The following is an 18,451-nucleotide window of genomic DNA, read 5'->3' as shown; positions in this document are numbered from 1 at the left end:
AGGCTTGGGATCAGTACCTGCCAACGACGACAGGGGTGAGTTGACTGTCCCAGGGGTGTCGGGTGTGAGCTCCCCGGTGATCGTGGAGCCTGGTGGCTCCAAAAAGGTAGGGTCACCCGGGCGATGGGCTCACCTCGTCATCGCGTCCTGGTGGAGGTGTCTCCCCTAGAAGATCTCTGCAGACCAGGGAGCAGATTTGACCTCATCAAGGTATCCGGTACAGCGGCCAGGAGCGATGCTTACTCCTACACGAGGAATCTCCAAGCTGTTTCTTCTCCAGACGTGGGCCTGCACGTAGACATTGTGCTGTCCAAAGAGGATGTCACCGTTAAAGGGATTGCTGGAGCGGACAAAGACTGTGCTGTGACCGCTGTGGTAGTTGTTGCCTCTTCCATGCGCACGATGGAGCGTCTTGTTCGCCATGTGGTGGACCGAGGCAAGAGACTGAACCTCCCTGTCTCCCGCGAGACGAAAGCAGAGGATCCAGCAAGGGTCAATACCAAAACCCCCTTACTATTTTTTCTACAAGGGGGAGGCAATGGTTTGGCAGTAGAGACTGTAACACCCGATCTTGAGCTCCAAAAGACTCATAGGCATCAGAGGGGGATACCCCAAATCAGTTAGGGGCACTCCACTATGAGACTCAGCTGGCCTCGGGTATCCACGTGATGATGTTGGGTACCAATGGGAAAATGCAAGTTATGTGCGGTATGATTTATGCAATGCATTTTTCATTATATAACACTCTGTTGTGTGTTTGCTACCCAAGCGAGGTCGTTGGGATTCTGCGAGGGGGAGAATTTAGCCCCGGTCTTATTTCGCTCCCAGAGCCCCCCTCCACAAGTGCCGAGCGATTGCGGGTGCCGCCGGAGGCAGCGACGGACCCGCCGGCACAACGCGAAGGTGGGGGCCGGAGCAGGGAGCGCTCCGAGTCCTGGGAGCCCTGGCGGCGCACCCGGCTAGCGGGGGCCGCCATTGCCGATGCGCGCGCATGCACCATGATTGCGCATGCGCGGGAACAGCAAGAGAGTTGCAGCGGCCATTAGGGATTCGCGCATGCGCAGGGCAAGTGCGCACGCGGCCCCAATGCTGTAGAAGCCTCTGTGGGACTACAACTCCCATGAGGCTTAGGGCCAAGCACCCCAGGTGTCCCCAAGTGGCCAATGAGGGCCCAGGATTCTCAGAAAGGCAGATTGATATATTTCGCGGGCTTAGGAGCATGGCAGTTGGAGCTGGGAGCAGGAAGGGGGAGGAAGGGTGTAGGGAGCAAGTGGCTCCTGCACCAGGTAAAGTTATCCCCAGGCAGGCCCCAATCCCCACCAGGGTAGTGGGTAGGTACTGAGGGACGGCCCCTAGGTTGGGACCCTGCCCTTAGGTGTGGATGAGTGTGCAAGCTTGTCAGTGTCACGGCTGCCAGTGCTGTGAGCACTGACAAGAAGACAAGGTGTGTGGTTGCAGTGTAGCTGCAGGTACCAGGTTGGTTGCAGTGCGTTTGCTGCAGGTACAGTGTGAGTGCAGGGTGTCAGGGACCCGCCTGCATAGGACAGTTATACCCCGCAGGTCCCAGGAGTATTCCTTGAAGTCACCATAGGTTGCTATGCTGCAGGGATGGCCTATAGTGGTATCGAGCATCACGCTTACTGAGTACCAGTTAGGGACAAAGCACAGAGTTGCGGCGGTTGCAGTCATCGGGGACCAGACGGCTGGACACCGTGATATCTGGAGGCCAAGTGTTGGAGGCGTCTGACCCTTTGTGAAGTTGTTGCCGGTCACCGCCGTGACCGGAAGGTATTATTACATCAAGTGCACCAACACCGGTCAACAGGCGCTGATCCCGCCTTAGGCGTAACTCTTTAGGGACACTGAGCGAGTGGATAAAGAACTGAGCCTATACCAATAGTACTATACATGGACACGGTGTGTGGGGCACGCGGTGAGGAGACTGAGACGTTACTCCTGATGAGTGGGTGAGCCATTAAGGTTATACCGTTACAGTATAAGTGTATATGTTGTGTTATTGCTACCGTGCATTATTATAGTAAAACCAGTTACAATCATAAGGTGTTGTATGTTTCTTATAAAAACTCAAAAAACACAGCGCAAGACGCCCATAGTGCAATTAAAAGTTATATTAACATTAGCAGTGAATAAGATAAGTAATGTGCGTACATCAAATTGATTTTAAACAAGCATTTCTGGGATATTTTACCCAAACACCAAGTGAAAGCCGGATATGATGTCGTCACAGGTATAGGAAGATTTTCCTCGTGGCCACCGGTTCCTCTTTGGGTAAGGTATGGGGTCTTTAGTCAGTCCCTGCTCCCACAAAGCGTCCAGCACGTTCTCAGCTCACACGGGACAGCTGTTTCAAAGGGGGACACACGCCAACAAGCTTCTGCTCTCCCTCCTCCGTTCAGGCACTTCCTGGTTGGTGACGTCACCGGAAGATTTTCGCCGATAGTAGCGCAAGTTTGCTGGGTCAGTTCACAACAGTGGGGCAGTGTAAATTGTACTAATACACTATCCAACGCGTTTCGAAACCCGTAGGTTTCTTCATCAGGGAATAAATAAAGGTGGAAATGATCAAAATTAAATACCCCGTGCCAGTGTCCCATTGGTCCATCAATCACTCGCCTCAACCAATGGGAGAGAGGCGGGGAGGAGTCGACGGCTCGATCTATACACACTAGCTGTTGCTAGAGGCAACCTAACACAAACAATTCTAACTTTATTAACACTCGAGAAAACAAACAATTAAAAAATATATATATTTAATACACGCAATGGTTGATTCTAAAATAAAAAGAGGGATGTTAGTGCATAGGCAGGAAGGAACAAATAGCATACCCAAAAGGCTAAACAAGCTATACTACTCCTGCTCCCGCTCATATACCCCTGAATCACTGGAGACCACATATCTCCATAGAAAAAACAAAGAGTATATATATACATAGCAGAACTACAAAATGATTATTTTAGGGGTAAAGGTCTAAAGTGCAAATGACCACTAGTAGAATTTATAAATACATATTCATTTAATAAAATAAAAGGGAGATAAAAAGGACAGCGGAGTATCTGAATCTATAGAAGAATATTTAAAAAAGTATACAAATATAAAAATTTGTATAAAATATATATAAAATATAGATGTATATAAAATAATTTAATCAGATATAGAATACACAAATTTAAGAGGATAATTCAATATAAGGACCAAATGTCTATATCCTCATTCAGTCCCCCCGGATACAGGGTATTTAACTTATGTATCCAAAAGGTTTCTTGCCTTGATAGTTCTTTTACCCTGTCTCCCCCTCTTCTGTTTCTTGATACATATTTAATCCCTTTAAATAGTAGGGAGGAGGGGTCACTCTTATGACACAGAGCGTAGTGTTTTGATAGGCTGTGCTTCATATACCCTATCCTGATATTGCGCAGATGCTCTTGTATGCGCACTTTTAATGGCCGCTTGGTGCGTCCTACATATAATAGGCCACATGGACATTCTATCACATATACTATGTGATCTGTATTACAATATATAAAGTCATTAATATTGTGGACTTCTCCAGTTGTTTTACACATAAAAGATTTTCTCTCTGGGTGCAAATGTTTACATACTGAGCACTTACCGCATTTGAAATTCCCAATAGGTTTAGCACTTAGCCATTTCTTATCACCATTCAGATGTTCTTTTATTTTTATATCGCTCGGTGATAGTGTGTTCTTCAGATTTTTGGCTTTTCTATTTATAAATTTCGGGAATTTCGAAATGTGGGCACTCAGAAATGAATCATTTGCTAAAATTGGCCAATGTTTTTTTATTATTTTTTCTATTAAACCCGTCATTGAATTAAAATAATCGTAATAAAGGACACATTACATTTTCCCTCATTCTCCTGTAAATTCTTCAGCTTTTTTCTCTTAGGTATTAGCATTGTCTTTCTTTCCATTTTCCTCACTTTTTCAAGGTCATTGTTCAGTTTTTCAAGATGATATCCTCTTTCTAGGAATCTCAAAGTCAATTTTTTGGCCTGTTCTTCAAAGTCTAAATCTGAGCTACAGTTTTTTCTGAGTCTATAGAACTGACCACTAGGTATGTTCCTAATCCAGGTGTTTTTATGATTGCTAGTGGCTAAGAGGAGGTTGGCTAACCCGTAGGTTTCTTCATCAGGGAATAAATAAAGGTGGAAATGATCAAAATTAAATACCCCGTGCCAGTGTCCCATTGGTCCATCAATCACTCGCCTCAACCAATGGGAGAGAGGCGGGGAGGAGTCGACGGCTCGATCTATACACACTAGCTGTTGCTAGAGGCAACCTAACACAAACAATTCTAACTTTATTAACACTCGAGAAAACAAACAATTAAAAAATATATATATTTAATACACGCAATGGTTGATTCTAAAATAAAAAGAGGGATGTTAGTGCATAGGCAGGAAGGAACAAATAGCATACCCAAAAGGCTAAACAAGCTATACTACTCCTGCTCCCGCTCATATACCCCTGAATCACTGGAGACCACATATCTCCATAGAAAAAACAAAGAGTATATATATACATAGCAGAACTACAAAATGATTATTTTAGGGGTAAAGGTCTAAAGTGCAAATGACCACTAGTAGAATTTATAAATACATATTCATTTAATAAAATAAAAGGGAGATAAAAAGGACAGCGGAGTATCTGAATCTATAGAAGAATATTTAAAAAAGTATACAAATATAAAAATTTGTATAAAATATATATAAAATATAGATGTATATAAAATAATTTAATCAGATATAGAATACACAAATTTAAGAGGATAATTCAATATAAGGACCAAATGTCTATATCCTCATTCAGTCCCCCCGGATACAGGGTATTTAACTTATGTATCCAAAAGGTTTCTTGCCTTGATAGTTCTTTTACCCTGTCTCCCCCTCTTCTGTTTCTTGATACATATTTAATCCCTTTAAATAGTAGGGAGGAGGGGTCACTCTTATGACACAGAGCGTAGTGTTTTGATAGGCTGTGCTTCATATACCCTATCCTGATATTGCGCAGATGCTCTTGTATGCGCACTTTTAATGGCCGCTTGGTGCGTCCTACATATAATAGGCCACATGGACATTCTATCACATATACTATGTGATCTGTATTACAATATATAAAGTCATTAATATTGTGGACTTCTCCAGTTGTTTTACACATAAAAGATTTTCTCTCTGGGTGCAAATGTTTACATACTGAGCACTTACCGCATTTGAAATTCCCAATAGGTTTAGCACTTAGCCATTTCTTATCACCATTCAGATGTTCTTTTATTTTTATATCGCTCGGTGATAGTGTGTTCTTCAGATTTTTGGCTTTTCTATTTATAAATTTCGGGAATTTCGAAATGTGGGCACTCAGAAATGAATCATTTGCTAAAATTGGCCAATGTTTTTTTATTATTTTTTCTATTAAACCCGTCATTGAATTAAAATTCGTAATAAAGGACACATTACATTTTCCCTCATTCTCCTGTAAATTCTTCAGCTTTTTTCTCTTAGGTATTAGCATTGTCTTTCTTTCCATTTTCCTCACTTTTTCAAGGTCATTGTTCAGTTTTTCAAGATGATATCCTCTTTCTAGGAATCTCAAAGTCAATTTTTTGGCCTGTTCTTCAAAGTCTAAATCTGAGCTACAGTTTTTTCTGAGTCTATAGAACTGACCACTAGGTATGTTCCTAATCCAGGTGTTTTTATGATTGCTAGTGGCTAAGAGGAGGTTGTTGGAGTCAACCTCCTTAAAATAGGTTTTGGTCACCACTTTTCCTTCTTCGTCTACCCTAAGACTAAGGTCTAGAAAGTGTATTTCTTTGTCATTATCTACATGGGTAAAAGTCAAATTCCTATCATTCTTATTAATATGCTGTATAAACTGATTGATTGAACATTGGTCGCCATCCCATATGCACAGGATATCGTCTATAAAACGATGCCATGTTATGATGTTATTCCTAAAGGGATTGTTGTTATATATGTAATCATTTTCCCATCCTCCCATGTACAGGTTTGCGAAGCTTGGGGCAAATTTAGTGCCCATAGCAGTTCCGCAAACCTGTAGGAAAAATTCATCTAAAAACATAAAATAATTATGTTTTAGTATATATTGTATTGAGTCCAGAACAAATTTCCTGTTTAGAGGATGTAAATCTACATCCTCCCTTAGAAAAGAGTCAACAACTGTGAGGCCCTCTACATGGGGTATATTTGTGTAGAGGGCCTGCACATCGCAGGTTAGCCACCTAAACGAGTCTTTCCACTCAAAACTTTCCAAAAGGTTTAACACTGAGGTGGAGTCTCTCAAGTATGAGGGCAGTTTTGCTACGTAGGGTTGGAGGAAATAGTCCACATATTGAGATAAATTGGACGTTAAGCTCTCAATTCCCGATATAATCGGTCTACCGGGTGGATTCTTTAAACTTTTATGCGTCTTAGGGAGGTGATAAAAGATGGCAGTTCTTGGGCAGCTTGAATATAGGAAATCATACTCGCTCTTTTCAATGACATTAGTCGTGAGGGCTTCATCTAGTAAATTCTTTAAAAGAGTTAAAAATTCTACAGTAGGATCTTTTTTTAATCTCATATATGAGGAGGTGTCGTTCAGGAGTCGCAGGGCTTCTCCCTCATAATCTTTTCTGTTTTGTAACACAACACCCCCCCCTTTATCAGCTTGTCTGATAATCAGATCTTTATTTTGTTGCAGGAGTTTTAAAGCTAATGCTTCATTTTTACTTAGATTGTGTCTTATATTACCACTTTTTGCACCGCTTGTTAATAGGTTAAAATCTTTATTGACCATATTAAAAAAAGTCTCTATGTGGTGGCCTTTAGAATGCGCAGGATAAAATTTGGATTTCCCTCTAAAATGGGTATGTGTACAGATCTCTTCATTGTTCTCAATCTTAGTCTGTGGAGTTGCGGGTAAATCAGCATTAGGTTCTGTTCCCACATTAGATGAAATATTTTCTAAATTAAGTTTAATAAAATGTCTCTTTAGAGTAAGATTGCGAACAAACTTCTGGAGGTCTGTGTACAGTTGAAAAGCACTTGGTCCGCATGAACGAGAAAAAGTTAGGCCCCTGTCTAGAACTCTTTTTTGGTAATTTGTTAGGATGACCGAAGACAGGTTAAAAATTCCTTTTGGGGGTGATGTTCTTAATCTATCTCGCAATCCCTTTTCTTTAAATCTGGCCCCCCCTCTCGTTCCTCTTCTACTAAAACCCTTTTTCTCCTTTCTTTCACTTCTGGTTTCTGTGCTGACCCCTGACCCTCTTCCTTCCTTAAGGGGTCCTTGTGTCTGTTTTTGACTGAGTCTAAAAAACCAGATGGAGATGATTGTGCAGGTGAACTAAATCTAGGGCTTGGCTTATATGTTCTAAAATTTGAATTTGAATCAGTTCTTTCGTACTCCCTCTGTCCATATCTAAAATTTGGAATATAATTTTTCCCCTTGTAATTGGGGTTTCTAAAATGTCCCTCCTGTCTGAAATGAGGCGGATACCCACTATTTTGTACAAAACCTCTTCTATCATCATATCTTTGGGTGTCCCAGCCCCTCTCGTTCTGGGTTTCCCAGCCTCTCTGGTGAGGGTTAGATGTAAAGTGTCCTTGGTGGTCATTGGTTCTATTTAGGGATTGGGAGGAATCTCTACCCCCCCCCCCCTCCCTTCTGGTTTGTTTTTAGAGATCTGCTTCTATCTGTATCCTTAGCCCAATTTCTCTGTTTATTATTATCGTAGTCTGCTTTGTCTCTATAAAATTTCTCGTGCTTCCTCTTTAGAGTTTCTTCCTCCGCATGTTCAAGTTTCATGCGGAGGTCATGTTCTATCTCTGAGCAATCATATTCGATTACCAGAGGTTCGAGCAATTTTATAACATCTGAAATTTCTTTATCAATTGTTTTTAATGTTTTTGCCCTTTCGTAGATAATTAGCTTCATCAGTGATACTGAGCAATCATCCAAGATTCTATTCCACTCTTTTATAAAATGTTCATTCTCCTTACCGAAAGTTGGTGATTTGCGAAAACGCAGGCCCCTAGGGACTCTATCACAATCCACATACTTTTGTATGGTTCTTTTCTCTAGGTGGATTTTACTCTCGGTAAGGAGTAATTGTTCTAAAACTTTAAAATGTTTTTCAATAGACCCCTTAACATTTCCCTTATCAGGAACTGCAGTGTGTTCCTCTGAGAATAACAAATCGAAATTTTGGTCACGTTTTTTCCTACAATCTACCAAACTCCAAACCATGATCCGAGCTAAGTGATTAACAAATATATGGAAATAAAGTGCAGCACCAAACAAGAGCAAGACAAGTGAACAAGTGAAAAAATCAGTGCGCAACTAAATAGAATTCGTGAAATAAAATATATATAAAATATATATAATAAATATAAAATAAATTACGTGACCTTTATGGAGCGTCTGCAGCTATGGTTATAGGGATGGCTCAAGGACCCCCAGGAACTAACAGATAAAAACACAAAAAACACAGCGCAAGACGCTCATAGTGCAATTAAAAGTTATATTAACATTAGCAGTGAATAAGATAAGTAATGTGCGTACATCAAATTGATTTTAAACAAGCATTTCTGGGATATTTTACCCAAACACCAAGTGAAAGCCGGATATGATGTCGTCACAGGTATAGGAAGATTTTCCTCGTGGCCACCGGTTCCTCTTTGGGTAAGGTATGGGGTCTTTAGTCAGTCCCTGCTCCCACAAAGCATCCAGCACGTTCTCAGCTCACACGGGACAGCTGTTTCAAAGGGGGACGCACGCCAACAAGCTTCTGCTCTCCCTCCTCCGTTCAGGCACTTCCTGGTTGGTGACGTCACCGGAAGATTTTCGCCGATAGTAGCGCAAGTTTGCTGGGTCAGTTCACAACAGTGGGGCAGTGTAAATTGTACTAATACACTATCCAACGCGTTTCGAAACCCATAGGTTTCTTCATCAGGGAATAAATAAAGGTGTAATATGGAAAATAGCTGAAGCGCTCAAATGCAGGTATATCTCAAAATGATAATAAGCCAGACCACTGTACCAGGGTACTAACAATTGATATAGTACCTATTGTGTCATATAATGGGTACTATCCTCCTGAAGACAGGTGGTGTGTGGTGCAACCCACTCACCATATGTCTCATTGGCAGGTTCCCCTGAAAAATATGCAAATACTCACATCCTGGTAGGGCAGGCAGGCAGGCTGTGCAGCTACTCAATGCAATACAGGGAAAAGGGAGACCAAAAAGCGCACCAGCACAAACGGAGCAGGAAGAAACCAGAACAAAAAAATGATTAAAAGGGCACTTTAATGTGGCAAAAGACCCATCCAATGCATTTCGAACGTCGCAGCGTTCTTTTTCAAGGATAAAACACAATGTGATAACATCCATTATATACCCTCTTACCTGTGGGCCATTTGGCGCCAAAAATCAGAACCTGATGACGTCATAACAGAGCGACTCAGTGCCGATCTAAGGGCAAAAGGAAGTACCAAAGGCAGTGTGGCCATTTTGGATGTGGGCAAACATAGGAACACAATAACAAAGCTTTATTGACCATTCCAGCAGAACAAAATACATTGCTGCTAACTGGACAAGCATATTTAAACGAAATAAAGCTATATTAAACTAAACTAATGCTTAATAAAGGGTACTATTATATCAAGGAAAAACATGAACAAGGTGGATTAAAAAACTAGCTGTGTTGCAACTAAGTTATATACAAAAAAAAAAGTTAAAAATAAAAACCTCTAGACATGATTAAAAAAATGTGCAAGAAAAGTAAATTTAAAGACATATTACACATACATACTGCATAACACAGATTGTGTACCTAAATCATAGGAACCAGGGAAATACAACCATTATAAAATATGAAGTATTATCCACAAGATACATCAAAGAACAATTTAAGCTTACATATTAGCATAATATTTGCATGATAAGGCATAGGTTCAAAGGTTATAATGACAAGAATATAATGTCCAATATAATGACAATTGTCTTATTTAATCTGTATTACCAACTAATTACACCATAATACGTCTATCACAAAAATGTTTACAAAAAATGTGTTAGTTGCCAGTCAATGTTCAAGCCCATAGGGAAGCGCGTTTGGAGAGTGAAGATCCAATACGCCTCCCTACGGTCCAGAAGGTTGATATGATCACCTCCTCTAGATTTAGAAATAACTGATTCAATCCCCAAAAAGGAAAAATTATTAATTCCTCCCTGACCACATTCAGTGAAATGTTTTGAGACTGGATGATTAGTGTCTCTCAATTTTATGAGCCCTTGTAGTGCATGTAAACACATGAAGCCTGCCAAAAGTTTTTTCCAGTTTGCCTTGCCACCGCCACATGGTGTGAATATATTACCAAATAAGGAATTTAAGATTAACAGTTTTATAAATTGTAAAAGTCAATTTGTGATTTATCTAATAACATGTGGTTGTGGCAAGAGGTATGTGGGGAGGACGACTAGAGCCCTTAAGGTCAGGATGTTAGAGCATTTAAGGCTCATAAAATTGAGAGACACTAATCATCCAGTCTCAAAACATTTCACTGAATGTGGTCAGGGAGGAATTAATAATTTTTCCTTTTTGGGGATTGAATCAGTTATTTCTAAATCTAGAGGAGGTGATCATATCAACCTTCTGGACCGTAGGGAGGCGTATTGGATCTTCACTCTCCAAACGCGCTTCCCTATGGGCTTGAACATTGACTGGCAACTAACACATTTTTTGTAAACATTTTTGTGATAGACGTATTATGGTGTAATTAGTTGGTAATACAGATTAAATAAGACAATTGTCATTATATTGGACATTATATTCTTGTCATTATAACCTTTGAACCTATGCCTTATCATGCAAATATTATGCTAATATGTAAGCTTAAATTGTTCTTTGATGTATCTTGTGGATAATACTTCATATTTTATAATGGTTGTATTTCCCTGGTTCCTATGATTTAGGTACACAATCTGTGTTATGCAGTATGTATGTGTAATATGTCTTTAAATTTACTTTTCTTGCACATTTTTTTAATCATGTCTAGAGGTTTTTATTTTTAACTTTTTTTTTTTGTATATAACTTAGTTGCAACACAGCTAGTTTTTTAATCCACCTTGTTCATGTTTTTCCTTGATATAATAGTACCCTTATTAAGCATTAGTTTAGTTTAATATAGCTTTATTTCGTTTAAATATGCTTGTCCAGTTAGCAGCAATGTATTTTGTTCTGCTGGAATGGTCAATAAAGCTTTGTTATTGTGTTCCTATGTTGGCCCACATCCAAAATGGCCACACTGCCTTTGGTACTTCCTTTTGCCCTTAGATCGGCACTGAGTTGCTCTGTTATGACGTCATCAGGTTCTGATTTTTGGCGCGAAATGGCCCACAGGTAAGAGGGTATATAATGGATGTTATCACATTGTGTTTTATCCTTGAAAAAGAACGCTGCGACGTTCGAAATGCATTGGATGGGTCTTTTGCCACATTAAAGTGCCCTTTTAATCATTTTTTTGTTCTGGTTTCATCCTGCTCCGTTTGTGCTGGTGCGCTTTTTGGTCTCCCTTTTCCCTGTAATAAATAAAGGTGGAAATGATCAAAATTAAATACCCCGTGCCAGTGTCCCATTGGTCCATCAATCACTCGCCTCAACCAATGGGAGAGAGGCGGGGAGGAGTCGACGGCTCGATCTATACACACTAGCTGTTGCTAGAGGCAACCTAACACAAACAATTCTAACTTTATTAACACTCGAGAAAACAAACAATTAAAATATATATATATTTAATACACGCGATGGTTGATTCTAAAATAAAAAGAGGGATGTTAGTGCATAGGCAGGAAGGAACAAATAGCACTGGAGACCACATATCTCCATAGAAAAAACAAAGAGTATATATATACATAGCAGAACTACAAAACGATTATTTTAGGGGTAAAGGTCTAAAGTGCAAATGACCACTAGTAGAATTTATAAATACACACCTTTTGTAAAGCACTGTATACACTGTGGGCTCTCCATTCATTTATATTCACACAGATAAACACACACACTCTTACATCACTAACTTTCAGGATCCATTTAACATCTCTAGCCATAAATCACATCCACACAGGGAGGGGGGGGGGGGGGGAGACAAGCACAGATAACATTCCAAGAGAGACTGTTTTTAAGTATACCCTTTGCTTGCTTCATTCATTGTAACATCGCCGGAAGAAGAGATCAGTGTATCTCGAAAGCTCGCACAAATAAAAGCATTTCGTTAGCCACAGAACGGTATCGTCTATTTATTTTTTGAATATATATATATATATATATACACACATATGTACTGAATATATTTATATATATATGGCCCTACCAAAGAATCAATTAAGTGTTGGAGAGGTACTGCTGCGGCCAAGTTTATTCGAGCATTTGCCCGTTCTTGGCCGCAGCAGTAGCCTGGTGCGCGCCCGAGAGTGACGGGCGCGCGCCGAAGCAGCGGAAGAGCGCCCTCCGATCGGGGCGCTCTCCCTACCGCTGCCGGGTCCGCCGGGTCCCCCGGAACCCCCTGCCGCTGTCCCGCGATCGCGGGACACCAGGGCTCCCTCGGGGAGCCCCTGGACGCGCGTGCAGGGGGCGCACGCTCCCGAAGACGCGTGACCGCGCGCCGAGGGGCGGCCACTAGCAAGCCGGGAAATCTCCCGGCTTGCGGTACCGGCCACACTTTAATAAAGTGTGTCGGTAGTGTAAATCAGTTTACAAACATGCAGTGTTGTCAATCTGGCTCCATGTCACCATGAGAAACAGTGAGTAAGGTCCATTCCTTGTTTTTTAACTTTAATTTCTGTGCATTCTGCTTCATCATATTAGTCCTGTACACTACCTCCACGGATAAAGGCGATTTGGAAAACCCGAACTGGACTACAATCTTATGATGACATGGAGGAAGGTGATCAATACTGAAAATGCTATTGCTGCGTTAAGGGAAATGATACAGAGGCTAATTACTTCCTCTGAAAAGTACATATTGTGGTCTTATTGAACATATCCTGTGAACAAGTTCTATTCATTTACTCAATGCATAGGTAGATCTTCTACGGAAATTAAATCTGAGCAGCCTAAGACATAGTGAATTTTACATTAGTCATGTTAATAGCGTTGTCTGTTTACTACACAGACATCAATTAAGTAAAGCACATGTATAGCTTGATAAGTAAAAACTCATTCCTGCACATGATAGCCCCAACTCAAACCAATTTAATGCACAAAAACAGACACATAAAAGAAGCAAGAATGAATTGGATTAGTTGGACATTACCGCTAAAGAGATTATAGGAAATTTGTTGGATTTTGGAGAATGAGGCAAAGATGATTCCTTCTAAAATGTAGTAATACCACGTGTGAGCATATTCACATGTCTCAGAGAGGTTTGCAACCCTGCCTTTCCCCATTACCTCTGAGCATACAATGCTTCCACTGCAGCCAAGGATTCTGGGTAATGACATGCAAATGAGCACTCACAGTGTTAAAATGGACAAGAAGCAAAGAGTGAGACACAGTGATTGCTCCTTTGTATGTCATTACCCAGAATCCCTGGTTCCAGTGAAAGCATTGTTTAATAAGCCTTAATGAGGAAAAACAGTGTTGCAGACCTGTCTAAGATATGCAAATGTACCCAGAAGTGGTATTTTCACTTGCTATACACTGTACGTGGAGGGATTTTGTTACTTTTTTATCCACCATAACTTGCTCTGTACTTTCTAATATTTAGAAATTCAATCTATAGAACATTTTCACATTAAGATGAATTAACGTGGCAGTAGCATGTAGAGAAAAAGCAATATAATAAATGAACTTGCTGATGTAAATGGCTTAAAATTAACCACCCTTAAGTTACGGCCCCAGTGAGCATGTGCACGCTTGCGGCGGAGCGTCTGGCGGCACGTGCACACGTAAAAGTTGCGATCAGTCGACTCACTGACTTTCTGCGGTTGGACGCACGGCGATGGGGCGCAGCCATGACGTAACATCCTCGTCCATTGGTTGAAATGTAACTCACTGTGATTGGCCTTAAAATATCTGCGCTATCATTGGTTTACAGGAAACCACGTGACGCGGTCGCCACAAGAAAAGACAAAATCACTGTCTTTACAAAATGCGGTCGAGCATCGCGCTTTCTACAGGCGCGTGCAGGTAGCTACTGGGCCCAGCCCAATAAAGGGCCGTATCTTGTTTGTGGCACGCAGCCACGAACAGTGGGGACGAGGCCTTAGGGGCCTATTCTAGTCGCTTCGATGTTATCACTGCCAAATTGAAAGTTTTGGCATGAGCCTACGTCACGGTCTGACATTTGTGTTATTACATATTCAGACAGAGTTATCGCAAGTCAGAAACAGTGAGGCAGGAAAATGCCAAACCGCTCGGGACAGCAGTGTCTTTATTTCTGTCTTTTTCTAAGTTCTGCCCATGCAATCTGTCTGCAGTTTGTACGATGTCACGTGATTGGCACGTTTAAACAATGCAGTTAGATACCGGCACCCCATACCGGGGCCTGTAACTCGGAAAGCAGGGGATCCCCGAGGCTTAAATGCATTTGGTTCAGCTCCAGAGACCCCCAGCTTCAATACTGTGTTATTAAAATAAAATAAAAACAACTTCATTACCTTAGCGGCTAGCCGTTAAACTAGAGTACTTGGTTTATTGACGGTAGAGGGGGTGGGTGAAGGGGGTAGTTGCCCCAGGGTGGGTAGTTAGGCCTACCGGGAAGGTTGCAGGAGGTGGTAACCCCTTCATTACCTTATCTGTAGTAACCGCTAACTTCATGAAGTGGTTAACTCCTCCCGCAATCCTCCCGGTAGGCATAAACACACACCACGGACCAAACACCACCTTCACCCACCCCTCCACCCCCAATAAAACGGGCACTGGTATTTAACCCCTTCATTATCTTAGCGATTATCCGCACGCATTCAATCTGATACAATAAAAATATTTTTTTTCTTCAGAGTCACATCGCGGATCCCATCTCACCACCTTTGAGGTGGCGAGATCAGAACCTGCGAGTTGCAGCCGTGATGTGCATCTCGGAGCTACTAGAATAGCTCAATTTGGCAAAATATTTGAGTTTGAGCTCCCGCACGGTTTGCCGATCAGGAAGAATGTTACTCATTAGTAACCTTTGAAAAACAGTTTTAATTTTTAGCGGATCTTTGGAAATTTATGGTTATAAAATACATGTTGTTGCCCAATTATGTGTAGCCACCAATCACTTACATTTACTGCACTCTTTCAAATATGTTCAATTTTGTCCTTCGTAAAACTGCTCATCATTCACAAATGATTGCATTTTTTTTTTAAATGCAATTTAATTGTATTAGGTGCACAACTGTGGCTAGACAGAGTTAATGGAAGGTTGTATTCCAATGTCACTTGAAAAATGCTTGTAAATGTTGATTTATTGAAACAGTACAATGTGCATATTACATTGGTCATAATAGGGAACTTGGGAGTAGAGAATTCTTGGATACAACCTAAAATTCTTAAAGCAGTAATCCACGCTGATACACTTCTTGTGGCATTTATTTTTGCTTACTTTTTGCCCTTTCCAATTCCATTTTTAGCTTTACACTCAGGTGCTTAGTTGAGGAGATATAAATGTTTGCATATTAAGTGTCTGGGAGGATAAAAAGGAGATCACCCCACAGCCCATTGCAGTCTAAACATTAAATACAATTATGATTCTCACAACATTTTTTTTTTTTTTTTTTTTAAAGAGCAGGACATGCTCAGGGGCAATATACCAACATTATATTTGTTACACTCATACAGGCTCCAAGCAGGTGGTAGTGCTGCTTAAAGGGATTTAGGTCCATAAATACTAAGCGGTGTTACATGACAACTAGTTAAAAAAAATTAGCAAGTGGAATGACGTAAAATTGTGTCTTTTCGTTCCCAATATACTGCCAGCAACGTTAACAACCATTTAATACTAAATTGATTCCATTGTACAAACAAACCAGATGTGACCATACGGACTTATGAGAATGTTCTATAAATAGTATTTCATTGATGTACCGCGTCACCCCAGACTGCTCGCATTGCTGAAACTGGTGTCTTATTATAGCTCCAGGGTCCAGGACACAGTTGGAAAACATTGATCAGAGTGAATGAGAAATAAGGGAACAATTGAACTACATATGTAATGGCTAAAGTTCATTTTCATTTAAAAAGGACATGATTTGTAATTACTGTAATGTATCAAACATGTACCTGCTATCTGCACTGATCCATCTTCTCCTAAAAGGATATTACCAGCTTTTAAGTCCCTGTGATAGAAAATGAGACTGGTAACTTTGGTTGTCTAACAAACATCGTATGGTTCACAAACATATTCACATATCAACACATTTCAACAAAGAAAAGAATACAACTTCTACATTCCACGTACTGTACGCTGGATGATTTCATAATTGGCCTTGTTTCAAAACAAAAATGTGATGATACGACAGCAAAGTCAATACATTATTTGTTTGAGCTGTTACTTGCAGTTGTATGAAGCATAAAACAATTATATCGGCCAATGTGGGATCTTATGCATGATAATATTACCCGAATTATGATTCATAACTCCTTAATCACATTGGAATAAAATAAACAAAGCAAAGACACATTTGGAGACAACTTAAAACACATACAAGCCTATTTTCTATAGCTTTTGTTAACGTTCGGACCATTTCTTTGCTTTCTTAATTATGCCTCTCCATTTGCCATGCTAATCGTGAATTGGTCAGAATGGAAACCAACAGCTCATATATTATGGTTTAGTTGAAGAGGTTCCAAATGAAGGAAAAATGCCGGTGCACCGCTCGTTCAAAAAGGAGGTACTGGGACATAGCGACCAAAGGTTTTATTAAATGTTAAAAACATGAAAAATAGTACTGGCACAAACACTAACGCGTTTCACAGGCAGGGTGCTTTTTACTCTTTGATAAAGCACCCTATGTGTAAAACGCATTAGAGTGTTTGTGCCACTACTATTTTTTCATGTTTTTTTAACATTTAATAAAACCTTTGGTCGCTATGTCCCAGTACCTCTTTTTTTTGAACGAGCGGTGCACCGGCATTTTTCCTTCATTTGGAACCTCTTCAACTCCAGCGGTACCGTGAGTTGCTCAACAACCAAATTTATTGTGCTTTATTGTGAGACAGTTGTTACTGTGATTATTAGAGTACCAGCCGCAGGGTGATGGGGATGCATCAGGTCATGGTTTAACGCGGCTTCAGGCCCCCTATCCTTATTATTCACGTTTTGGTGTAAAAGTTTATTTGTGTATTAACAGGTGTGTCACTTATTACACCATTTTACTATTACTTGGGAAGCGCCCAGTCCACCCACTCTCCCCACTCCCCTATCCTTACCCAGGCAAACGGGACTTATGCATTATCACATTTAAGTACACTGAGACCGCACTCATATGGACTTATTGTTTATACATTACTCCTACTGATATCACTAGACAGCAACACAAAATGCAAAAGCAGCGCTCTGCCCAGGGAGCCAAGTGGTAGAAAAACATGAAAATGTACTGTCTAAAAAACATCACCACAAGGAGGTGAAAAGCCTCCTACGCGTTTCGCATGACAAAGTGCTTTATCGAAGGCAAAATGTTGTCTCTGTCTCCTTGATAAAGCACTTTGTTGTGTGAAACGCATAGGAGGCCTTTCACCTTCTTGTGGTGATGTTTTTTAGACAATACATTTTCATATTTTCCTACCAACCGGTTCCCTGGGCAGTGCGCTGCTTTTACATTTTGTGTTGCTGTTTGGATTTCTACTGGCGGCTGGACACGCCACCAAAGAATCTAGGTGACTCTAGGAGTGGGTAAGACCTTTTGGCAAAATCATTACTACTCCAGATCTACTACAAACTTGGTGAGGTTTTGGACCCGTATTATATATTTTTTGACGGTCACCTTCAGGAGAATTGAGAAGTGCTATACTTGTGTCACTCACTTAGTAGTACTTTATACCCACTCCACATTTGCGTTGTACCTTTATGATTCACTTATTGAAAAGGACTTCTATTATATTCCGGAACTATTGGAGCACCCACTATTCCTATATCTTGAACTGATATCACTAGAGGAACTTTATTTGTATTGGCTGTGATATATATATGTACTGTACATGTTATATTCACGAGGAGTTCTCTTGAGCACCGGATTAGGGGCTTGTTTTAGCTCAATTTGATCCATATATTATGGTAAATACCAATGCAAACTGCTATTTTAAATTGCACATCCAATCCTACCATTCGACTTTAACATAAACAATGGGGAATTGTATTATTTATATCTAGATCTATCGAAGTAATAAATGGCAATTTTTAAAATTAATATTATATTTGGTCTGCTGC

The 18,451-nt window shown here is 40.6% G+C and overlaps 1 protein-coding gene across 2 annotated transcripts in view; it reads right to left on the bottom strand.

The window, feature by feature from the left end:
* The window catches only part of STK39 (serine/threonine kinase 39), a 240,627-nt gene that overhangs the window by 170,433 nt on the left and 51,743 nt on the right, over positions 1-18,451 (bottom strand). For both annotated transcript variants that reach the window (XM_075609161.1, XM_075609162.1), the window contains exon 5: positions 16,306-16,361. In XM_075609161.1, the coding sequence (XP_075465276.1) occupies positions 16,306-16,361 (56 nt within the window). The remainder of the gene's footprint in view (positions 1-16,305; positions 16,362-18,451) is intronic.

The sequence above is a fragment of the Ascaphus truei genome, chromosome 7 (assembly GCF_040206685.1).
Source record: "Ascaphus truei isolate aAscTru1 chromosome 7, aAscTru1.hap1, whole genome shotgun sequence".
Taxonomy (NCBI): Eukaryota; Metazoa; Chordata; class Amphibia; order Anura; family Ascaphidae; genus Ascaphus; species Ascaphus truei.
The sequence above is the reverse complement of the archived record's forward strand: the minus strand, read 5'-3'. Positions and strand labels throughout refer to the sequence as shown.